General features: G+C 40.3%; 1 protein-coding gene and 1 non-coding gene across 4 annotated transcripts in view; one reads left to right on the top strand and one right to left on the bottom strand.

The window, feature by feature from the left end:
- SLC36A4 (solute carrier family 36 member 4) overlaps positions 1-26,391 on the bottom strand; it is a 232,961-nt gene that overhangs the window by 138,792 nt on the left and 67,778 nt on the right. For all 3 annotated transcript variants that reach the window (XM_032769238.2, XM_075061744.1, XM_075061743.1), the window contains one exon: positions 12,654-12,823. In XM_032769238.2, the coding sequence (XP_032625129.1) occupies positions 12,654-12,823 (170 nt within the window). The remainder of the gene's footprint in view (positions 1-12,653; positions 12,824-26,391) is intronic.
- LOC116818386 (small nucleolar RNA SNORA8) lies at positions 16,901-17,041 on the top strand. Its single transcript, XR_004372160.1, has one exon. It is a non-coding gene; the product is annotated as a small nucleolar RNA SNORA8 (small nucleolar RNA).

Here is a 26,391-nt window from a genome sequence, read left to right as displayed (position 1 = left end):
AAATTACTGAGACATTCTATATATCTGAACATGGCCACATGTAAAAAAATAAAATTAAGAAAACTCATTAAATACAGCAAAATAGACCCTTTGTTGCATATCAGCAACATTGAGGACACAAATAACTGCTGCTAAACTCAGCAGAAAAGCTGCAAACTGCTCCATCTTCATAAAGCCAAGTTCTAGTAAGTATGTTAGATAGTCCCAAAGTTTTAGCTCCCAAAATCTGACCTGAGTTGTTAATGTTACATTTTAATAAGGAAAGTCCCTTAAATTCTAAGGTCCTGATCCAGCAAAGCACTTCAGTAAATAGGACTGTTCATATGGTTAAAATTAGAACTTGCTTAATAACTTTGCTGAGTCAGGGTCTATAAACCAATAGGCCAATTCACCAGCCAGGACATCAAAGCAGCAGAATGCAAGTCCCTTTCTTCAGGTATGGGGTTTTTTCTAAAAACCAAAGCAGTCCAACCTAAATTAAACAGATAAACCAGGTCCTGCAGCCCAGCCCTTACCTAGGTCTTTTCCTCTGACCCAGGTTCTCCTACAGGAGCCTATCTGCTCCTTGCAGGTTTTGCTTCCATTTTAATTAAGGATCAAGTAATCTACAGGCTATCACTTGATCCCTAGCCACAAACCCATCACCTGGGACGCAGCTAGTTAGTGACAAGTGGGATCCCTTCAAGGACCATCCCACTCTATGACAAGGCCTAACTACCTGTCCTTCCCTTTTTCTGTTTTCCCTATATTGTTATAATATGTGTTTCTCTGGTTTACATTTAACAGAAAATAGAAAATTGTTAACTGTATTGCTAATTTCTGTAAATATTCAAATGAATATGGCTTTTGAGATTTCCTAGGAAAACCCTTTCTGCATATAAGACTGCCTGTAAATAAAATCACTTTAATCCCTCAATTAGAATAAGACTTTTAAAAACCAAAAACCAAAAAACACCTTCAACCACTAATAAAATTAAAAAAAAAACAATAATAAATGGTCACCTGGCATTGGACACTTTTGTTTTACACTCTACTCTTGGTCAAAATTCAAATTGGGCAAAAGGGAGGAGGAAGATCATGTTAATAAAACCTCTATCACTGGGTAAAATTCTTGTTGAAAGAAGCATAGACCAAATGTAACGCGATTCATTTTTGTTTTTATTAAACTGAAAGGACTGTTGAGATTGGGGGTTTTGAAGACTTCTGGTAAACTTACACAATTGGGATGGCAACAGACTAGAACCTTCCAAAGATGAAAGGAAGTGCCCACGTGTGAGCGATCAGAAACCTGTTTTGACTGGGTAGTTTTAGTTACACAAGGTTGCCAGCCCCCGTGGACGCTTATCCAGCATGGCAGTGAGGTAGGAGTGTGGCAGGCAGCCTCATCACCACCATTATATCAACTAGATTCACCATCATGGTCATCAATATTACGATGTGCAATGACTAGAAGACATACCACTGCACCATTCGGCCCCTCTTTCTTCTGATCCTAAAAGATGCTCTGGCAACACCCCATCAGGAAAGGGAAACTGACAGCATCACCACCTCCAGAACTGTTTCCTGAGCAAATCTGGAGATGTACACCTAAGGTGTCAATCTGCCACTTTATCCATCCACCCCTCAACACTCTCTCTCTCTCTCTCTCTCTCCCCCTTCCCCCATTCAGTCTAAGAAGAGTCTAGCATGACCATCTAGGACAAATATACTCTTTATTGTGACCATGAGCCATTGTAGAAATGATATCTCAAAAGCTGAATTAAAGAGAGGCTATACATTTCCATACCTGTGCTGTTCCTATGCTCAACTGCAAGTAACAAAAACAGGGGTTGCACGCTTCCTTATATTTTGCTATGCTCTCCGCACACGCACGCATGCACACACACCTACTTTTGGTGCATTTGTCTCAACAAACAAAGCAGTCTAGACTTTAATAAAAGAAGTCGAGAGCTACCATCTAAAGCTGACCACTCCTTCTCTCAATAACAACATGCAAACCTGAGATACTGTCAACCAACAGTATTTTCCCTTTCATAAACTCTATAAAGAGAGCAATAGAAATTGATAAAATAACATGTTCTTACATGTATTGTTTGTTGGGGCTTTGGTGTGCATATGGAAGGGGGGGATAATTTTTTTAAAAATATATATTATTTTACGGGGTAGAGCAAACAACGAACTCCCAAGCCAAATCACTGTTAATGTTGTAGCAATGCAAAAGTAACAAATGGGATGACTTAGAAATATAACATTCTGAAAGTTGTTTGATTCACACAATAGCACTTCATTATTGTGTAATGTCTCCACATCGGCTCTGTTCCAGCAATTAAACTAGCAGATGCCCTAATTTTCAAAGGTGCTACAGATCTTTAGCTCCCATTGACTTCAAAATATTTTCCAAACGTTCCAATATTCTCCAAAAAAGGAAGCACTGAAAAGCGAAAACTTGAAAACTAAGATAACTGTTTTCTGGTGTTGTGTGTTTCTCAAAATGTAATCCATACAGAAGTTAGAACTTATAACAGATCCAGAAGTGTAGTTAATATTTCATCCTATTAATGTTTTTTTACTATCTCAAGATTAAGTATCATGCACTGAAAAACAAGCAGATTCCCTAACAAGTACCAGCAAGGTGCCACTGTGAAAATGAAAGTATATATTTACACAATTTTCAACTCTGACTCTAATGCATGTTGACATACATTAAGCTAGGACTCACTAGCCTAAGAGAGAGCTTTTTAAATTGCTGTTCCTGTATGTAAATTTAAATTAATAGTGACTTCTTAAGTGGATATAATCTAAGATTACCAATATAGACCAATTAAATAATATTTAGCACGTCCCATTTGAAGCTCTCAAACTTTACAAACATTCAAGCTCACAACACTCTGGTAAATATTAGCCCCATTTTATTGGTGGGAATCTTGAAAAAAGGAATCTTCAGGGAGCTGGCCTCTCAGCTGCATCTAGAGATCAAGTCTGGTGACTTCTAGCCCTGAGCTCTATCCACTAAACACTGCTGTTCCCCTTCAAAGCCTTTAACTAATAAACAATGTATATTAAAGCCCTACTGCTCAAGCTGCAGTATGCATGTCAACTGCAGGAGTTCTTCCTCTGAAGCAGCTAGTACTGGCCACTGTTGAAGACTGGACACTGAACTAAATGGGTCACTGGCAGGGTGGATAAAAATAAACTTTTTTTTTAATCAAAACTTTTTTAATTTGAATTGGATTTTTTTGGATAAAATGCTTTTTAACGAAAAACCTATCTGTAGTGGGCCGACGTGGCTCCCCTCCTCCCTGGAGAGGGTCGAGCCCCAGCAGAGGCCAGAGTGGGCGGAGTTACGGAGCTCTGAGCCCGCCCCTCAAAGGGTCAGGCGGCGACCCGGAACTATAAAAGTCGGCCCTCAGAGCTCAGTCAGGCCCCAGCGGCTGGAGAGAACAGACATCCTTCCAGGAGCTTGAAACTGGGAGACTCTGGCGACCCAGGGGAGCCACCCAGACTGGCCTGAGCTTCCCTGCGCTCGCTACCAGGGGGAGCCGCCTGAGCTTCCCCGCGCCTGCTACTACCCAGAGGAGCCGCCGGAGCTTCCCCGCGCCTGCTACTACCCAGAGGAGCCGCCGGAGCTTCCCCGCACCTGCTACTACCCAGAGGAGCCGCCGGCGCTACTGTGGCCCAAGTATCCTGAGGAACTCCTGGACCTACCACCCAGCCCCGGTCATGATGAGCCTACGCTCCTGGACCCCGCAGAGGCCGACGTTAGGACCCAGGTAAGTCCTGAGGAGGAGTACGGAAGCAGCCCAGGGGCAGCCGACCCCAGTCAGGCTGCGGAGTTGCCAGAGCCTATGTCAGTGTGTTGCAGCCAGGCTCCCCACTGACTGACCGGCAGAGTGACAGCCGCTGTTAGAGCCCCAGGCTGGGACACAGTGGAGTGGGAGGGCCTGCATTCCCCCTGCCACCCCACTCCAGGTGGCAGACTCCCCCTCTCCCCAGCCTGAGGAGGCCAATAACCGTTACTGTTCCTCAGTCCTGTCCAAGGCCTGAGCTTACTGACTCAGCGTTTGCTGCCCCGCCCTGACAAGGGCTGGGCCTGAAAACTGTTACTATTGCTCAGTCCTGCCTCAAGGCCTGAGCTTACTGACTCTGTGTGTGCTATCCATCCTGACACAGGAACCGGCGCCCCACGGTCATTACGGCTCAGCCCTGCCGGAGGGCCTGAGCCCCTCGCCCGCCGGGCGGACAAATACCGCAGTGATTGCCGGGCTAGCTTCCTGGGCCAACCGGAGTAGAGTGGGCCGACGTAGCTCCCCTCCTCCCCAGAGAGGGTCAAGCCCCGGCACCACTCGCTTACACTATCTAATTACAGTTTTAATTAAAATTCATTATATCTCAAAGATATAATCCCTGTTCCATGATGAAATAAATTCTAATTCTGTAGTATGAGACAATATATGCATGTAATGTTTAAGAAAAGTTTTGTAAATGAGTTCCAATAGTTCATGGATTAGGAACTGTGGGGGGAGGCAATTCCTCACACTACAAGATAGCATGGTATCTACACCCACCAGGAGAGAGAAACTGGGGGGTTACTTTTCAGAAGAATCCATTTCAAAGGTTTACTGGTCTATGAGGTTCAGCTCCCCCATCTTCAAGTGATAAGCAAAAAAATCAACTGATTGTATACAATATTACTGTATTATAACAGTGTGCGGAGTGAGGCCTTTTCTAAAAGCTAATGACACACAGGTGATTAATATTACGGTGAAAGGTATATAGTAACATTATAGGAGGAATTATAAATACTCATTGATATTATGTTTTAAAGTGTGTGGCCAAAGGAAGGAACAGCTGCCACCCAGACAGGAGTGGGAACAGCTCTTTACCTGTCTCCTCTGTAAATTAATCATAAGAACATAAGAATGGCCATACCGGGTCAGACCAAAGGTCCATCCAGCACAGTATCCTGTCTACCAACAGTGACCAATACCAAGTGTCCCAGAGGGAGTGAACCTAATAGGTAATGAGCAAGTGATTTCTCACCTGCCATCCATCGCCATCCTCTGAGAAACAGAAGCTAGGGACACCATTCCTTACCCATCCTGGCTAATAGCCATTAATGGTCTTAACCATCATGAATTTATCTAGTTCTCTTTTAAACCCTGTTATAGTCCTAGCCTTCACAACCTCCTCCGGTAAGGAGTTCCTCAGGTTGACTGTGTGCTGTGTGAAGAAGAACTTCCTTTTATTTGTTTTAAACCTGCTGCCCATTTAATTTTATTTCTGTTCGCCATAATATACCGAACTAGGGGCCACCCAAAGACTTTTCTTTATTCATTTCTCCACACCACTCCATGATTTTATATACCTCTATCATATCGTCCCCTAGTCCTCTTTTCCCAGCTGAAAAGTTCCTAGTGTCTTTAATCTCTCCTCATACGGGACGTTCAAACCCTAATCATTTAGTTGGCTGTCTCTGAAACCTTTTCTAATGCAGTATAACTATTTTGGATGAGGAGACACATCTGTAGCATATTCGAGATGCGGGCATACCACGATTCATATAAGGGGCAATATGATATTCTCTGTCTTATTTTCTATCACCTTTTTTAATTATCCTAACATCCTTTTGCTTTTTGACCACCGCTGACACACTGCCGTGACGTCTTCAGAGAGAGCTATCCATGTGATGCAAGATCGCTTTCCTGACATTCTGTAGCTAAATTAGCCCACCATCATATGTATGTATAGTTGGGGTAATTTTTTCCCGCTCCAAGTTGCATTAATTTTCATTTAGTCTACATTAATTTCATTTGCCAGTTTGTGTTGTTGCCCAAATCACTTAGTTTTGTGAGATCTTTTGTGAAGTTATCAGTCTGCTTGGTCTTAACTCTCTTGAAGCAGTTTAGTATCACTGCAAACTTTGCACCTCACTGTTTACCCCTTTTCCCAGATCATTATGAAATAGATTGATAGGATTGGGTCCTAGGACTGAGACTTGGGGAACACACCAGTACCACCTCTCCATTCTGAAAATTTACCATGGTATTCCTACCTTTTTCCCTGTCTTTAACCAGTTCTCAATGCATGAAAGGATCTTCTCTTATCTCAAACTAATTATGTAAGAGCTTTGGTGAGGGACCTTTGTCAAAGGCTTTCTGAAATCTAAGCACTGTGTCCCACTGGATCCCCCTTGTCCACATGATTGTTGACCCCTTCATAGAACTCTAATAGATTAATAAGACATGATTTCCCTCTACAGAAACCATGTTGACTTTTGCCCAACAATTTATGTTCTTCTATGTGTCTGACAATTTTATTCTTTACTATTGTTTCAACTAATTTGCCTAGTACTGACATTAGACTTACCGTTCTGTAATTGCCGGGATCACCTCTAGAGCCCTTTTTAAATATTGGTGTTACAGTAACTATCTTCCAGTCAGAAGTCAATTTAAAGGACAGTTTAGAAACCATAGTTGTTAGTTCCACAATTTCACATTTGAGTTCTTTCAGAACTCTTGGGTGAATGCCATCTGGTCCTGGTGACTTGTTACTGTTTAATTTATCAATTAATTCCAAAACCTCCTCTAGTGACAACTCATTCTGTGACAATTCCTCAGATTTGTCACCTAAAATAGCCGGATCAGGTTTGAGAATCTCCCTAACATGCTCAGCTGTGAAGACTGAAGCAAAGAATTCATTTAGTTTCTCTGCAATGACTTTATCATCTTTAAGTGCTCCTTTTGTATCTCAATCGTCCAGGGTCCCCACTGGTTGTTTAGCAGGCGTCCTGCTTTTGATGTATTTAAACATTTTGTTATTACCTTTGGAGTTTTTTGGCTAGCTGTTCTTCAAACTCCTTTTTGCCTTTTATTACTACATTTTTATACTTAATGTGGCAGCTTTATGCTCCTTTCTATTTACCTCACTAGGATCAGACTTCCACTTTTTTTAAAAAAGCATGACAGAATCAAAACAATGGAAGTCCCACTTACACGGGGGGTGGGGAGTTAAGGACAGCATGAGATCATCCTGCCTCTTGAAACAACTTCATTAAACTCTGGAAGATATAAGCAAGGACAGAAGCCATATTTGACATCCATCAGTAGGCAGACAAGGGAACAAACCTCCAGCAAGCTGATAAAGATGGGTCCTTGAACCAATAGATGCGGGGGAAGGATGGGAGGGGGTTTAAAGTCTCTGGAACTGAATATAGGTGAGAAACCTTCTGAGGCAAAGATCTTTCCCCTAAAAAGTCAAGGGAAGCCAGCACATTCTTGGTCTGTGGATGATGAAGAGAATGATACTACAGGGTACAGCGTTGAATGATAAGAATCCTCAATTTACACAATTCATATCATGTCAACATGAATCATCTGTGAATCAAGGTTGCATCTTATGGGGAATGTGAGTGATCATTCTGAAATAAATTCAATTCATGTTTTTGAAGCTCTTCGTGAGGGTCATTTTGGCATTGTACACATAAAGGTCAGAACCCAGAGTCATAGGCAGGCATCAACAAAGAAGTTGAAAGGAAAGTGAAATGCTGTACTACAAGTCAGCAAATTCAGCATGATCCTGGCTCAGCTCATCTACACCTTTGGTAATGGTCCCAGACTCGTTGAATATGTATTCCTATGATTTTGCCAGACCACTAGGTTATATATTTTTGATCATTGTTGACACCCATTTGAAAAAGCCAGAATTTTTCAGAATGACTGCTGTTACAGCTACTAAGGGCATTGATCTTCTTCATACCTTGTTTAGCCAATTTAATGTACCATTACAATTGATGAGTGATAATGAACCTCAGTTCTATTCAGAAGAATTTCAGCGGTTCCTAGCTTCATATGTAATTCAACACACGTTCTGTTCCATACCATCCTGCTACGAAGAGACTAGCAGAACCCTTTGTAGAGAGACTTAAGCATGCCTTAAAAGCTAACAAGACTATTTTAAGTCCATTTCTTGTTTGTCTTGTCTACAGGAACACACCACATACTACTACCCAGGAGTCACCTGCAACTCTTTTTTGAGGCAATCTGTGAGTGGTACACAGAAGTTTGAAAGGCTTTGATTCTTAGCAGTTTACAAAGCTCCTCCATCAACATGAAGTTAGATCCTCTGTCCATTAGTATTTCCTTTGGTATCCTGATTCTTATGAAGACTTTCATGAGCTCGTTTGCTATGATAGGCATGCGTAGCAGAATGGCTTCAGGGTATTGTGTGGCATAGTTTACCATCATCAGTATATAATGGAATCCTGATGCACTCTTCTCCAAGGGTTCCTCTAAATCCATCCCTATGCATTTGAACATGATCAGAAATGTTTCAGGGTCATCTCCATGCCCATTTTCATAAGCCAGGTAAGCAGCCCTGTGGGAATGGCTTCTCCTATGGGTCTGGGCACTATGACATTGGATGCCCCCAAGGGCTTTAACAGCATCACCATCCCCTGCATCAGGCATTCTTCTTGTGCCTTGTGCTGGGTCACCAGCCCCTGAATTAGCTGTTGGGACACTTGCTGTTGCTCCTGGGCCACAGTCTGTTGCAGTATCTGCCCTTGCTGCTGCTGTTGCTGGGCCGCCTGCTGTTGCTGGTTTGCCAGCGTCCATTTTAACAGCTTTTCTGTATCCATGGCCTCTTTAGGGTCGTTCAATCAATGGTCCAGTGATCCTTTTAGCAGAACTTTTGTGTGTCTGGGGTGGGGGAAGAAGGGGAGGAGGGACAGAGTGTCAGCAGTTCCTCAGCAGGAGCCTGCAACACACAACTGCTCCCCTGCTCCACCTACCTTGACTGAGCTAAGCTGCTCCCTTTTGAGCTCAGCCTCCATGGTGAGCATACCCAGCAGGGGTGGCTAGAGAGGGCTCTCTCAGCCCAGACTTTCTCCTTTCCCCATCAGTGTGGGATTTATACATGCCATCACATCATGGCAAAGACACAGATTTTCTAAAATCCTACACTTATAGAAGCTTGGGAACAATACTGGTTTAACTCAAAGTTTTATTCACAGTGTTAGGAGTTTAGTGTCTCCTTTGGGGAACAGTTAATAACACACAGACAAAGGGGATGTTGGAGGAATTTGAGCATCCTCAAATTGCTGAACAGAAGGATTTTCAAACCCTTCTCTTCTTCTTTGGGTCTCTAATTTAAGTGACCGATCTTAGCTTGGAATACACTGATGTGTACCTGTAACTTCATTAATGATTAGATGTAATCTGTGCTTTTGCATGTCGGAGGTGGACGATCTTGATTGGCATTTTATGGGATTAAATGAGTCTTCTACCTTGCCCCAGGGAACACTCTTGTTCAATTAGGGGTTCGAGCATGTTGGCTATAGCTCATTATAGTCCAATGGCCTGGCACTTTGGTCTCGGAATCGCAATGAAGAGTCCAGTATAGTGTGCACATGTAATAATTTCATTAATTGCTAACCACAAAGAAATGTCTCCTGAAAACAGGATGCAAGAAAGTGTCATGTGATAAAGAGCTAGTATGCAAGCTTTCACTTAGACCCCAGACATGTGTGTCTTGGTTGTTTAAATATAATTACTGGCTAGTCAGTGTTAAACATTTGCTCATTTCCACACATTCTCATGACAATGTGTGAATTAAAATAGTTGGAAAGTAGTTTAAAAGGTGAGGTCGCAGTCTAGGATATGTGAGGACTTTATCCTATTAACCTTTTGCCTACACACCTAACAGCTCTTTCAAACGTTTCTTAGCAATGCTAACTTGAGCTAACATTAACTAGAACATTTGACCAACTAAAGGTACTCAGGTCTACATCCAAATATGGACTATGTTACCTACACTATCTAGGATCTTTAAATACTCATATAAGCTCCATCACAGAGTATCTCCCAAGTATCTGAAGATAAGAATAACTCCAAACAGTATGGAGTCCGGTGGCACCTTAAAGACTAACAGATTTATTTGGGCATAAGCTTCTGAGGGTAAAAAACCCACTTCTTCAGATGCATGAAGTAAAAATTATAAATGCAGGCATTATATAATGACACATGAAGAGAAGGGAGTTACCTCACAAGTGGAGAACCAGTGTTGAACAGTATCTTTCTTCTTTGCCATGCTGAAGGAGAAATAGCTTGCTTACAAATTTATTTAAGGTGGGAGTAAGTAAAGAGTGTCGCGAGTAAGCACAGAGCCTATAGAAGCTAAATTAAAAGGATGAGCTTGGATTAAATAAATAATTTCATTGGCTATCCATCCCCAATGTGGCAGTATCTTATGCTTCACTGGAAAGCAATGCTCTCCAAAGTAAAAGGTGGTGAGGGCCTTTAATTCCAGCTTTGGAAGCTATGTGATTATGTTCTGGAGCATAAGGAACATATTCTTTTCATTTTAGCCAACATACTGTGTTATTGTTGTTCATGCTCAGATGTCTCTTCCGTTTACAAGTTATGCTAAACTATTAGCCTCAACATTTTCTTCTGATGTCCAGGGAATTCCAAGAGTTTACAATAGGCTAAGTAGAAAGGTATAGTAATTCCTTTTGGCTCTTATCTACTCCTTTTTTGTTTCAACGAGTGTATACCCATTTACGTATTATGGTTCAAAACTACTAGGAGCACCCATATGATATTGATTAAATGATTCATATGCTCCCTTTCAATTAACAACCTTTTTTAGCTGCAAATTTCTTTATCACAATCTCCTCCTCAAATTCCAACACTACATCATCATTTCCATCTGTCTTTGACCATAATAATTTACTCAAAGGTAGATGAACAATCTTTCTATGCATCTATCCAATTCTCTTATAGTCCATCCCTTTGTATATAAAGGACACTATGTTTTGTTTACAAATGGATATCCAAGCACAATTTTTATGAGATCCACTGGGAATGCCACATTTCATGGATTTATATAAAAAAAGGTGCTTAAATTTCTCTGCCATTCAGTTGGGCTTCAGGAGTTGATGTGACTTTGAAATGAATGAGACCGCCAAACTTCTCTTCGTGTTATTGTTCCAGTCAATAAACAGTCATATCCCTCACAAAACTGACTGCTTTCATCAAGTCTTCAAAAAACGCACTGAACTAGTAGACAATACTATTTTTTGTTTTTTATTTTTTTTTATTGTTTAACATTTCATTACTTCAGATTTCAGACTGACAATTTTTTACGCCAGCTTTTTTGGTGTGTCCATTTGAGCAGGATGTGTGACATTTCTATAATTGTACAGTGATAAGAACACCAATGGAACTTGCTCCCATGCTGCTCCTCACAAACTTCCAAAAACTAATTAACTAATTTATCATCCTTCAAAACCCTTTTCCCATTACCTACAAAAAAAACTTGAGAGCAGTTAAGCTGCTGGCATGCTGAGATCATTGCCTATCATGCCGACCAATGTCTCATTGTTTCCTTGTATTCTCCCATCTCTGTATCCACCTGTTACCTCTTGTCTTACACTAAGATTGTAAGCTCTTTGGGGCAGGAACCATCTTCTTGTTCTGTATTTATACAGCACCTATCACAATGGGCTCCTAGGAACTACGGTAACACAAATAAAAACAATTAGTAATTACTGTGTATGCAGATCGTATCTTTGCAACAGAATGGCCGAAAACTCAGTACAGCTTATGTTCTGCAGATATGCTAGATACATCACAAATTTAGAGGGAGATTCTATATTCTCAGAGTTTGCAGAATTTCTACACACAGAATTCTGGCATTCCTTACTAGGATACTGTTTAAATGTACACATAAACCATATGAAAATTCAGCTTGGAAAAGTGCAAGCTAACATATCTGAGGAAAATTAATCTAGGTCACAGTAACTCAATGATAAGGAAAAAAACTGGAAAACAGTAATGCTGTCAGAGACATAGAAGTATAAACAGGAATACAGAGCATATCAGAATGGTGCCAAATAATGTAATTACAGTGCTTAAACTATTCTCATGATGTAAGACAATTAATGTGAAACTTTATTACTGTAATGTGAGGTGTAACTTGACATAGCCAAGTAATTTCTGGATAAGCTGTTCATCCGTAAATGGAAACCTAGGTGTCTTTCTAAAAAGTGAGGATCCATATGTGAAAAAGAGGCAACTGAATTTTTAAATACTTAAATAGGTAGTCCACATATCCAGTGCTTAAATATTAAATGCTGACAAGGATACATTTGAACAAATAGTAATGATTCTTGGTACATAATGCATCTCTCATTCCAAAAGAAGGGTGGAACAGGTACCTCTACAAAAAAAACTTCATTTGCATGCGCTAAAGATGTACAGGTACACGTAATTTAATTTTCCAGGATTGGTAACTCTGCATATGCAGACGCCTATTGACTCACATCAATAAGGGTTGCTAGAGAAGCTAGAGCAGGCTTGCAGTTTTGCAGATCATCTGGTTTTGGAAGTGTAGCTCTGTAAAATATCTCAACTTTTGCATAAACAAACATCTTAAAAATGATGCTATGCAGTCAAAACTCAGACTTTTCAATCATCCTATTCTCTTTCCCCTACTATATTCATCTTTCAGTGTCACCTATTTTAGATTCTGATATAAAATACCACAAAGTTCTTGTATATGGAATGCAATCCTTCCTCCACCCCCCACCACAGACTACATTTAATCTTTGAAACTCCTTTAGAGTAAGAATTTTAAATCATATGTCCACCTACCATACTTCTTGTGGCAGGTTTAAAGTGATGCTGCCTTTGATTTCATCCCCAAAGTGCAGGTATCCTAGAGTGGCTAGGGTGACATACAAGGTCATAACAATTCCCATGCCAATGTTCAATGCCTGTGTGAAACGTTGGGTTTCTTTCATTCTATTTTCCAGGGGGAGCACCTGAAGAAAGAGACAGTACATAACAAGAACATTGAGTCAATGATTTTCAAATCATCCTGCACTTTCTCTTCTCTTTTTTTTCCTTTAAAAAACTATTTCTTAAGCTGTCTGGCTTTTATAATAACTAGTACTACCAAAGGATCCAAAGCACTTCACATATTTTTATGTTATACACACACCGTGAAAGTATCATTTCAACAACTGAAAAGCAGCCATCTATAGAAGAAAGCAACAACTGTTTAAAGGCACAAAACAACATCACTCTATAGTTTAGGGTAGATGTGTCCAGATGAAAATGCAGAGTGAATTGAAACAGTCAGAATGGAAATAATTCATACTAGAAAGCGATCAGGACACTACAGGTAACACACCTAATGTTATTATGACCTATTGGTTCATCCCTAAATAATTCTTCATTGCTGAAACCAAATTACCTAGTAGATCACTTTTCTAGGGAAGTAGGCAATAAATTCTCACACAAAGTCCAATTGGTCTGCACACACAGTATTTTAATTCAAATTTAAGCCACGTACCAAAGATAGTGCTGACATTCCTAGATAAGCATATTTTTGCTACATCTTGCAGAACAGCTGTAAAAATTTATCAGAGTAAAGCTGCAAAACTTGGCAGTATTGTAACATCTTTGAACAATGGAATATCAGGAGATTCCTCAAGCTCCTAATGTTTTACAACACTGACTGAATAACATCACTTACAACGTGTGAGCTGCTACTGGCAAAACTTAGAGAAGTAGACACCGCACTCATCTTCCAAACAAAGATCTGACAAAAGTTACAGAAGGATAAGAAGAGCCTCCTATTGTGGGTCAGATACTTACTCGGTGTAAACTGACAAAAGTAAATGCTATTGTGATTTACACTCGCTAAGAATCCAGTCCATACAATGTGTTTGATTTGGAACCAGGATGTGAAGGGCTAGTTTAGTTCAGAGCTATGTTGCCAATCTGGCTCAGATCACAAACAATGAGTGAAATAGGGACCTGAAAGAGGGTGTGCTCCATCCCTGTCCTTTGATGCCCTAGAAACATCTCAGACTCTGTCCAGTAATGGGCAACTTCATGTGATTTACATTCCCTTCACCAACACAAGCTCATGCAGAAAATTATTTACAGTGCTCCTCTACCATTAGCCCTTTACCACAGCCCTGAGGGGAACACATTCAGCTCAGCTAGTCCAGATCCTCTCTCCCAGACTTCCTTCCAGTGTTCTTATATCCCTCAGCTGATCAGCCATCCCAGACTGATCAGATAATTAGCTGCACATCCCTAGTCTGCCTTCTCCGAGGGACTGATATTTGATTTTTGATGTTTCCAATATAGGATGTTAGTCCTTTGAAAGTTTTTTGGAAAAAGAAGGCAGTGACTTTAGTTTCTGCACTGTCCTCAGATAGATGTTTCAGTAGGGAAAAACATCTGGTCTTTTCCCAGAGCTTTGCTGCTGAGGTACCTCTCTTCCTCCATTTTATCTGACACGAGAGGGCTGCCAAAGAGGTTAGGTATACTGTTTAGCCTTCTGAGACAGACTGAAATATTGCTGGGTTTGTCACTGGTAAATTGTGGGAGACTTTTAGTGAAAAAGCCATCATGTAATTTCAGAATACAAGAGTCAACTGTGGGAAGTCAGCTCAAAGATTTTCCATTGACATCACTGAAAGATTCCTTAAGATGTTTTTTAAGAGGATAAAGTTGAGTTGCTATGCACTCCAGCTTCCATTCCTCATGAGGAGCTGGGGTAAAGTTCCCTACTTGTCTGCCAAAATCAGATACAGCTGTAAGCAAAAATGGTAAGCTACTATAAAAGAACAACAAATACAGTGTAAGGTGATGATAAAAAAGACACCTCTCTAACTGAACCAAACTGCAAAAGATTTAACAGATCTTAATGTGGATAAATATCATTGTGCCCAGGAAAGTGATGTGACTTGTCAGAGGTCACAGAGGAGCTTGAAGCAATCAAATAGGGAGCTGGAAGAAATCATGATGAGAAATACAACCTACATCTCACATTTGAATTGAATATGTATTTCCCTTGCTATCAACCACAGCACATTGGACCTCCTTATGGGTAAATTGCAACTGCTCTATTAGTCCATTTTGATTACTTAGGCGTGGTCTACACTAGAGGGAGGGATGGATCTAGGTTACGCAACTTCAGCTACGTCAATCACGTAGCTGAAGTCGACATACTTAGATCTACTTACCACGGTCTCTTTACTGTGGTAAGTCGATGGCTGACGCTCTCCCATCGACTCTGCCTGTGCCTCTCATCCTGGTGGAGTACCAGAGTCGATGGGAGAGCGCTCGGCAGTCAATTTATTTCATCTAGACTACACACGATAAATCTACCTCCACTGGATCGATCGCTGCCTGTTGATCCAACCGGTAATGTAGACAAGCCCTCTGTCTACGAATTTCTTAAAAAAATAGAATTCCTTTCTATCTTTAAAGTTAAAAATGTGTCTGATCTAAACTTTTTTTTTTAATTTCTTTGAAATTACCAATTGCCAAGTTCATGGCAATCACTTGAATGCAGATAAATACACTCAGTTCCAGTGCAGAAGCATTCAAATAATTTTATTTTTATTTTCTAATTGAATTACAGCATCCAGTGTGCCATTTTATGTTCCATTATACCATCATGTGTTTAAACATTAATGATTATACTCTGAAAAACCCATGTTTCACCATGAAAACAAAGAATGAAGTAAGAAAGTAACTGTGGCAGATTACAGGGCTATTAACTGAGACAAATTGTGAGTCTTGCTATTTAGCTACCACGTACACTTGTTATTCAGTGCCTCATTGACCTTAAATCATGTCACATTTTATGAACAGATGAAAGAACTTACTACATTTACAAGACATGTTCAAACATCACCAACCTCACTTTAAACACTATAACCTACATTTAAGCTTTAAATGTAAAGGAACACAAGCTACACAAACTGAAGAAGAAATGGAAGATAGCTGTATAGCCAAAGAAAGGTACATATCAATATAGTTGGGCCTTGATTCAATATGGCACTGACCCATGTACCTCACTGATTTCAGCAAGAATATTACTGAATCAGGATTTTAATTACCAATATACTACATCCAACTTTCAACCATGCTCATTTATGATTCGTACCAGGCCCTGTCCAGTTTCAGCTGCCTCCATAATTGCAGCTATTGTATAAATGGTAATGTGTAAGATAAACAAAAAAAATCCTGTTCTTATGTTGTTGCTGCCATCATAGGTCATGTTTCATCTTTATTTATCTTCTAAGATTTTCTGAATCTAAATACTGTACTTAGCAGGAGCATGGGTTCCCAGTCACAGTTACTGCCATCAGAGTAAGATGTTTTCCTTGGCATATGGCACCAAATAGAGTAAATGGACCATGATCTCATCTCATCTAGGACCACGTTCTGGAAGGCACTGAGCATTCTCCAGTCCCAGTGACTTCAGTGAAAATAAAGGGCACTAAACACGATACAGGACTGGTCTATACATAACAAGTAAATAACAACCATTTATAAGAAATCGAGATCTATCTATATTGGGACTTTGTCTTAATGATAAATTTTGGAACTGACCTTTATCAAGGAACCAAGGATGCTCAAAATAGATCCAGGGAATGGCCTATGTTGCAATGGATGGAGAAGGAAAACAAGAGAACATGCAGTAGTGCCGGTTATTTCTAACAGTGTATTCTACTGTTAGTCACTTATTTCTCCAGTGGTTGAATAGTTTTTCATTATCAACTTGAGTCCAGTAAGTATATAGTCCCTGTTGCAATGACTGCATGGAGCCTAACATTCTAACTGAAGGCAATAGTGATAAAGCAGATGTGGAAAATGCCTTCTAGTCTCTTAACTGGATTACATTTGGGTTTTTGAAGAATTGAGCTAACAGGCTTTTTTGCTGGTGCCAGAAATTAAGTTGCTTTTCTTAAATCCTTTTTTAGCGATTTTCTTTAAAGATATTCAATTTTAAACTAGATGACTGAATGGCATTTTAAAATGAAAAAAATAAAAATAAAAAGCATACATCTGACTCACTTTAATTTCACTGTAGCACTGTATGCTGTCTGCACCAGACCATATGCTCTTGAACGGATGCTGAAAAGGCAATGCTACACTAATTCAGTATCTCATATTGATGGCTTTCATGCTGCTGTGTGCTAGTTCAGCCAAGTATTTCTGTGGATATAGACAGCTTTCATAAATCTAGTCCAGTAGTTCCCAAACTTTTCAATCCTGCAACCCCTCTATCACATATATAATTACTGCATGACCCACTGGTGTGATAAATTATGCTAAAAGGAGAGGCCATGTAGAGTGTGGCTTTCCCCCCACAGGTAGGGAGAGTGTCGCAGACAACAAAGTCACATACTACGTACTAGGAATTTCCCTTGCTTTTCTTTCATTTTACTTTTGTTACTCTGCCTCCTCTGTGGTTTCTCTCCCCAACTTTACATGGCCCTTCCCTGCCCCAGGGACAGCACAGAGGAGATGAGATATTTTAAATTAGCCCACAGTAGTTACTCTCTAGGCTGTATTGTCTTCCTTACGTTGTTTTTTCCCTCTTACCACTCTGCAAAAATAACCCATCCCACTTCCTGCTTCACCAGCCTGGAGGTTTTTGGCCCATACCATTTTCTTCATGGAACACAAAAAGCTCAGTTCATTGATTACATACTTCTCTTTCCTGATTATACATGCCTTTTAAATTACAAAACTTAAAAATATGACTAACTTGTTTGTATCCTCCCTAAGGAACCAAATGGCAACTCAAAAAATGCCCAAAATTCATTGGTTGAGAACCGCAATCTAGCCTTTGTAATAGCTCAGGTAGTCAGATATGGTCACTTATGCTACGCATTTTCCCCTACATTTCAAATTGTGTATAATCGTAGGAATCACCACCAAAAACCTATGTTGTATGTCCATCATCTGCCTGGAGTATCTCAGTACAATCAGACTGTGATGAAGCTTAGAAACTTCACACTAGCATGGAAAAAATAATACAGAACCTATAGCTCAGTTAGCCCTGTCTCCCTATACCTGCAGCCAATGACAGGCTTGGAGGGAGAAGAAGAGCAGAGAGCCTGGCTCAGTTCAGGGCTGACGGGTGAAGAGGCAGGAGCTAGCTGTCCCCCTGCCTGAGGGGAGTGTCACTAGGACCCTGACAGCCAGGACAGCCACTGGGGAAGAAGCACTGTGTCCCTGACAGAGGGAGACTGCTGATGAGACCGAGAAGTGCCCAGAATCTGAGTGAACTGGGTGACTGAACTATAGAGATGTTGTGGGGTTAGGTCCCATTAGACTTACAGCTGCCTGCCCAGAAGAAGCTGAGGGCACGGCAAGAAGAGGGCACTACTTGAGTTGAGTCCTACAAACTGTCAAAGGACGTGCTCCAAACTTAAAGGACAGCGGTAGGAAGTAGCCCAGGGCAATGAACTTAGACTCTGTGCCAGGAGGTCCCTGTTTGGAGGTTATTTGCACAGGGCCCTGGGTGAGGACCCAGGGGAGTGAGGATCCTGGTCTGCCTACTACATCATCATAAGGACTGAGGCACCTCAGCCAGAGAAACAAGGGGCTGAAAGTCAAGCGTGCCAACCAGTAGGCTGCCCAGCCTTCCAAGCACCATTACGCAGGGTTTGCACCAAGCTGCAGGGTACTGTCCATTTCCAATTTAAAATCTCCACTTCACTTTTTATATGATTTGACTTAAGAAATACAAACACAAGCAGATTCCAGAAAATCAGATAAGGAATGATTTAACGTCCGTAACCAGTAAGAATTAAGCTTGTACTAGATTCTTCAAAAATATTTTTTAAATATTTAAATTCTTACATTTTGTTTTTCCTCTTCAGAAAACTGCACTAAAGTATCCTGATAAGAATGTGATAACTGTCCCTCCCTTCTCTTTTTAATTATCAGTTTCAATTAAGAGCCAGACTTGGCAGTTGCTTTGTTTCTGTTTCAGATACAAATTGCTCGCCAATTTTCCCAAATACAAATAAAGCACAGTTAGAGAAACAAACATTTATTTGCTATAATATATTTATCAATGTTTCCTTTTCTCACAAAAGACATCTACAATCAAGTGCTCCTGTTACAAAATAAGTCTCTTGCAGTGAGGCAAAACATAAAATAGTAGAGTACAATAGGAAAAATAGCATTGAATTTTAGGTGCACGACTATCCACTCTATTACTGAATTACAGTGCTAGAGAAGCAGACCCTTAGCTAGTGTAAACCTGCACAGCCCACCTCTAGCCCATGGACTGTAGCCTATTTACACTCCAGTGACTTTCTCTTTGACCACTTCCAGTGAACCTTATTCAAAAGAAGCCACATGCCACTTAAGTGCCTACCTGACTCTTTGCTTCATCTCTGCCCACCTGCAGGGAGAAATGGAAAGATAATCCAATGCGTGTGAGAAACTGGGGATAAAGACTCACCCCCATTTATTTGGAGAAAATGGGCCTCCATATTTTGGCCAAGAACTGAATGGTTATGTAGTCTTACTCCTACTGTCTCTGTCCTAGGAGTGGTCCTTCCAAAAATACAGTGAGTCACCCTGACTAAGGCAGATGCTTTGCCCACAGCAACAGAGAAAACCAACATCAAGCATCCCTCTCTTCCAGCTGACACAAGAGAGTGCACACCACTTTCAAGTTATTAGTTCAAAAGTCCTTTTCTTGTAAAGCATTCTGACACCACTGTGATTACAGCACAAGTGAGACAGTTATGAACACACAAAGGACAACATATTACTTCATGATGTAATATTCTCATGTCCTTAAAATGTCTCTTCCTTAATAACAGTTTTCCCCTCAGAGTCCAAATCCCTTTCAGAGTGATTGTTAAGAGTGGATGTTTGATTTTAAACACTCTGTTTATCAGATCCAAGCAATGTTACTGAGCTGTTTCTTTAAAAGAATTTCTCCATATGTGGGAGTGCTCCTGACTGTACCCAGTAGGGCCATTCTGGGATGGATAATTAAGACTCTTTGGATCCAGTAACTATGCATATGTTCTGAATGTCTCCCCTCAGTTTTGGGACACCATTTTTCAGTGAATATTCAAAGAGGTTATTTAGTGTGCAAGTGCCATATGCTAGGCAAAATACAATTCTAATAGTACATGTTATTTTGACCTGTAAGGTAAAATCATCTAAAGTACATTTTGTAACAAAACTGCAGCTCAGTTATGCTTACTCCAGAAAAAGAGTAAAGAAGCTAAATAAACTAAACTCTGACACATACAACAAATTTAATTTACAAGACTAGTATTTTAGTTAGATTTAAAATACAAAACTAGAATTCTATTGGTACCTAAATACTCTGTGTTAATACTGCTCCATCAATAAAGAGATGATTTATATGGAAAAATAATTTCTCCTTTAAATGGGAGCATTAAAGTGCTTTGAATCCCAGGACAGCTAAGAAACTTAATAACTAAAACCCTGATCTTGCAAACTATGTAAATAGGACTACTCATATTTGTAAAGTTACTAATGTGAGTAAGGGTTTGCAGGTTTGAGGCTTAATTTAGAGCTACTGACCTGCAACAAAAATAAGATTATTCCAGCATAATTGCAGCTAGTGCTGTGCCATTATTACAATTTTCAAGTTGTTTGACATATCCGAACAGCACTGTTTAAGATTATTTTTATGGGCTTTTAGTTTATTTGAGACATACAGACAGCAAGTGCAGTATCTACTGAACATTACTGTCCTGGTGAAATATATGTATCAACATTGTATGTAAAGTTATAAATTTAAACTGTATCACACTGCAGTAAAATGTTCCAGAATTGGAAAAGCAGACCCAAACCAGTTTTTCAGAGACAAAGACACATGTCTGGAATTGCCAGTGTATTAAAAAATCAAGTGGGCTACCACTTACTTAAGCTTTCTCAAGCAATCATAGAATATCAGGGTTGGAAGGGACCTCAGAAGGTCATCTAGTCCAATCCCCTGCTCAAAGCAGGACCAATTCCCAGACAGATTTTTGCCCCAGATCCCTAAATGACCCCCTCAAGGAATGAACTCACAACCCTGGGTTTAGCAGGCCAATGCTCAAACCACTGAGCTATCCCTCTCCATAATGGGAAGATATGAACGAGAAATTTACATTTAATTACACAGCCATGTCAGACCTTCTGTCCACATGAGACGACTTGTCACCTGCACCACAGCAGGAGGTAATCCTGAAAGAGGGGACGATGGTACAAGAATGAGAGACAGTGGCCTCGAATTTACCTCTCTCCTCCATCTCTGCTCATCACATCATCGACTCTCAAAGAACTGAACTAAGGGGAAGAGGCCCAGGCTGAAAGGAGACCCAGCCTGTGAAATTTACTGCTGTGTATGGTGAGAGAAAACCTTTTGTTTTTAAATTCACTTAGCTTGTTACATTAGGTATTAGCTTGCATTTTATTCTATTATTTTCTTCTGTAACCAATCCTGACTTTTATGCATCATCACTTGTAATCACTTAAAATCTGTCTTTCTGTACTTAATATACTTATCTTATTGTGTTACCTTAACCAGTGAGTTTGGATTAAAGTGTGTGGGAAACTCCGTTTGGGGTAGCAAAACTGGTGCATATATCATTCTCCTGTGACAAAATGATGGACTTTCTCTAAGCCTGTACTGTTCGGAAGCGTACTGAGCAGCACAAGATGCACATTTCTGGGAGAACAAGGCTGGGACTAAGAATTCACAGTTGTTGCCCTTCATGAGAGACTGGTCAGCATGCTCATGTATGTAGCTCGGAGTGAATTTGCATGCTAAAGGCTGTGTGAGCAGGCCAGAAGCGCACGTTCTGACCACAAAGCAGTATAAAAGGTATCCCAGACTAGAGAATTAAGGAGACCAGCTGTTCAACAGTCCATATTGTACCCTGGGGAAATGTCACAATTTGCATCTTTAAATTTACAATAATCTAATAGACAAGATGTGCCTTTTGCCTAGCAGCTGCACCAAGGGATGTGCGGGTATCACATGATCCGGATTCCGTTGCCATCTCTGACACTCGCTATGGGGCCCTGGACAAGTCAGTTCATCTTTCTGTACCACATTAGTGAAATGGGAAAAAATATCTATTACAAACCTCAAGCATGAGATGAGGGTTAATGAAGAACCATGAGATTTTCAGAGAGAAGGTATTTTTTGCAATATTACCTTTGGGAATATGGCATGGGAGCATCCTCATAAATCCAACAGTTTGGGATTGTAACTCAATGTAACTTTGATAATTGGATTGAAGTCAGAGAAAGAATTGAAGTCCATCTATTTAGGTGTTGGTAATGACAGGGCAGTAAGTGAAGGGTATACATAAGGAAAACAATTTGATAAAGAATTACCAACAACCTAGCCTGAGGCTTCACTACACTTCTGCAGAAGATGAATATAGCAGGCAAGGAAGGTTGTACAGCCAATAACTAAAATAGCGTATCACCTACATAAAGCAGTGCACTATGCTCACACCCATTTACCTAGAGTTCTTGGTTTTGCAGAAGCTTGGTAATATAAGAAAGGAGAACACAGCCAGGTACTGATTCTTATTGTGCTTGGAAAGTGTTCAAAATATGTTCATTAACGATATGGTAACTGTTAGCTTTGGAGGTCAACATGGGAGCCTGAATTGGAAGATATATCCTCCTGAGAATTCTTTTATTTTGCATATCTTGTCAAATGCCTTCAGAGAACTGAAAGACACTAATGCGGTAGATGTACACTGATCCAGAGATGCCCCAACTGTACATTAAGATGATGTCATGTTACCTGTTAAATGTCTATTCCTGACCAATCCAGTCTGGTCTTAAAAACACCAGAACAGAGAGTTAAACTAGCAGGTTTAGAGGTTTTTTGTTTTTAAAATGGATAATGTTAAGCTGCCAAAAGAGTTTTTGACAATGAGTGGCTTTTATCGCAAAGCCACAGTTCTAACAAGCTCATCTGCATCAGTTTCAGAATCCAAAACAATGACAATTCATGTCTTTTTTCCCTCTTCTAAATCCTGGAATTGGTTAGCTGCTGCCTAATATGATTCCAAAGCCTCTGTCTTTTTGTATACAAAATATCACTCCACCTTTTACTGCAAAACAGTGATATCCAAGTTCAAAAGTAGCCTCAACAGACATCTGGAAGAAACAGGCTAAACAAAAATGAGGAGCCTTATTTTCCTACTCTGAAATTAATGTTTAAAAGTAACATAGCATTTTCTGTTCACTAAACTAAACTAATCAGTGTACAAAACTCAACAAGAAAAAAAAACTGAATTGCACAGATTTATATTTAAAGGGACAGAAAAGCATGTTATTTTGTCTAAACAATATGAATCAATTTTTTTTCTTTTTGTTGCAATTTTCAATTACAGAATCACTTTCACATTTTTTTGGGGGAGGGGGGAGGCATGTCTTAAATGCCAAATACTACAGGAGCTTCTCAGTCATGTGTGGTGAATATATTCCTGACACGCACACACACACACACACACACACACACTAAATATTCTAATTACTCTGTGTATTGTAAAGTTCCATCTGTACTGCAATACAACCCAGTCCAGAGGCCCAGCTTTGGCATAGTTCCAGACATAACATAGTGCTTTATCCTCAGTGTTAAGTCCCATCTGCACTACAAGTTCAAGGGAGCCATGTTGTGATCAAGTCTCATGAATCTTGTATTTTCACATAAGCCCTTTCTTCCTTTGGGAAAAAAGAGGATTCTGAACAAGATGCTGCTGAACAAAGGTTAGTTACATTTGCTTAGTAGTAGTATGGCAGGACATCAGATCTGCTGGAAACCTGGCATTAGCCTAGGAAATGTCATGTATCAATTAGTAAAGAAAGCATCTGCAGAATGCCTACTTCGAAGAGTGGAGATAAACACAGATTTTGTTTGACTGCGTGTTCCAATAGCACAAGTTCATTTATATGGATGTGCAATAATCCAAATGTAAATTCTGCAATTATTTGAACTGAATGTTAAACACAAACATCCATGTTACATTTGTAATCATCCAGAAAAATGTGTTTATTTGAATCTAATCCAATAGCAGCAAATACTGAAAATACAAAAAACACAGTAATGAAGCACTGGAATGGGCTACCTAGGGAGGTGGTGGAATCTCCACCCTTAGAAGTTGCTAAGGCCCGGCTTGACAAAGACCTGGCTGGGATGATTTAGTTGGGGTTGGTCCTGCATTGAGCAAGGGGTTGGACTGGATAACCTCCTGAGGTCTCTTCCAACTCTAATTTTCTATGACTCTATGAAAATGAACATGCGTTGGTCCACACTGCTTTGGACCTCTCATCAGCCTGGATGTATGTCCTCTGAAATGGTGGTTGAAGCATAAAAGGACATATGAATCTTTAGCACATCTGGCACATAAATATCTTGCAACTCCGGCTATAATAGTGCCATACGAATGTCTGTTCTTGCTTTCAAAGAACACTGTAAACAAGAAGTGGGCAGCATTATCTCCAGCAAATGTAAACAAACTTGTTTGTCTGAGCGATTGGCTGTACAAGAAGTAGGACTGAGTGGACTTTCTAGGCTCTGAAGTTTTATAGTTTTATTTTTGAATGCACAGGTTTTTGTACATAATTCTACATTTGTAAGTTCAACTTTCATGATAAAGAGACTGTGCTACAGTATTGAATTAGGTGAACTGAAAAATACTATTTCTTTTGTTTTTTACATGCCTGACTAACTTAATTGCCTTCTATGATGAGATAACTGGCTCTCTGGATGAGGGGAAAACAGTGAGCGTGTTACTCCTTGACTTTAGCAAAGCTTTTGATACGGTCTCCCACAGTACTCTTCCCAGCAAGTTAAAGAATTATGGGCTCAATGAATGGACTATAAAGTGGATAGAAATCTGGCTAGATCATTGGGCTCAACAGATAGTGATCAATGGCTCCATGTCTAGTTGGCAGCCGGTATCAAGCAGAGTGCCCCAAGGGTCGGTCCTGGGGCCAGTTTTGTTCAATATCTTTATTAATGATATGGAGGATGGCGTGGATTGCACGCTCAGCGACTTTGCAGATGACACTAAACTGGGAAGAAAGGTAGATATGCTGGAGGGTAGGGATAGGATACTGAGGGACCCATACAAATTGGAGGATTGGGCCAAAAGAAATCTGATGAAGTTCAACAAGGACAAGGGCAGAGTTTTGCACTTAGGAAGGAAGAATCTCATGCACAGCTACAGGCTAGGGACCTACTGGTTAAGCAGCAGTTCTGCAGCAAAGGACCTGGGGATTACAGTGGACAAGAAGCTGGATATGACTCGACAGTGTGCCCTTGTTGCCAAGAAGGCTCACGGCATTTTGGGCTGTATACATAGGAGCACTGTCAGCAGATAGAGGGACATGATCATTCCCCTCTATTCAGCATTTGTGAGACCTCATCCGGAGTATTGTGTCCAGTTTTGGGCCCCACACTACAAGAAGGATGTGGAAAAATTGGAAAGGGTTCAGGAGAGGGCAACAAAAATGAGTAGAGGGCTGGGGCACATGACTTATGAGGAGAGGCTGAGGGAACTGGGATTATTTAGTCTGCAGAAGAGAAGAATGAGGGGGGATTTGATAGCTGCTTTCAACTACCTGAAAGGGGGTTGCAAAGAGGATGGAGCCCGGCTGTTCTCTGTGATAGCAGATAACAGAACAAGAAGCAATGGTCTCAAAGTTGCAGTGGGGGAGGTCTAGGTTGGATATTAGGAACAACTTTTTGACTAGGAGGGTGGTGAAGCACTGGAATGGGTTACCCAAGGAGGTGGTGGAATCTCCTTCCTTAGAGGTTTTTAAGGTCAGGCTTGACAAACCCCTGGCTGGGATGATTTAGTTGGAGATTAGGTCCTGCTTTGAGCAGGGGGTTGGAATAGATGACCTCCTGAAGTTCCTTCCAACCCTGATATTCTAAGATTCTAAATATTTGTAATAAAAATAAATATAAAATGAGCACTGCACACTTTGTATTCTGTGTTGTAATTGAAATCAAAATATTGGAAAATGTAGAAAACATCCAAAAATATTTAAATAAATGGTTTTCTATTATTAACAGCACGATTAATCACAATTAATATTTTTAATCAGTGGACAGCCCTAGCGGTCTCTACTGCATATTTTTTCATAGGGGTAAACAGTGTACCTGAGTAAAGTGTACAAGGAAACCCAATGTTACATGATGAATCACTTTCCAGGCACCTCCTCACAGCCTGGTTTTTCTTTTGTGGCACCTGCCTCAGTTTCCCTTATTGGACTCCTTTAAAAATTCCACAGTCTTTTCTGTTCCCGTATCATCCTGGTTTATCATCATAGAAATGTAGGGCTGGAAGGGACTTTGAGGAACCATTCAGTTTAGCCAAGTAAAGTTAAACCATCTGACAGATGTTTGTCCAACTTGTTTTTAAAAAGTTTCCAATGATGGGGACTCCATGACCTCTCTTGGAAGCCTATTCCAGTGCTTAACAACCCTTGTAGTTAGAAAGTTTTTCCTAATATTTGACATAAATTGCCCTTGCTGCAGATTAAGCCCATTACA

This window comes from Chelonoidis abingdonii, chromosome 1 (genome assembly GCF_003597395.2).
Source record: "Chelonoidis abingdonii isolate Lonesome George chromosome 1, CheloAbing_2.0, whole genome shotgun sequence".
Lineage (NCBI taxonomy): Eukaryota > Metazoa > Chordata > Testudines > Testudinidae > Chelonoidis > Chelonoidis abingdonii.
Note: the sequence above shows the minus strand (reverse complement) of the source record. Positions and strands in the feature narration are given on the sequence as shown.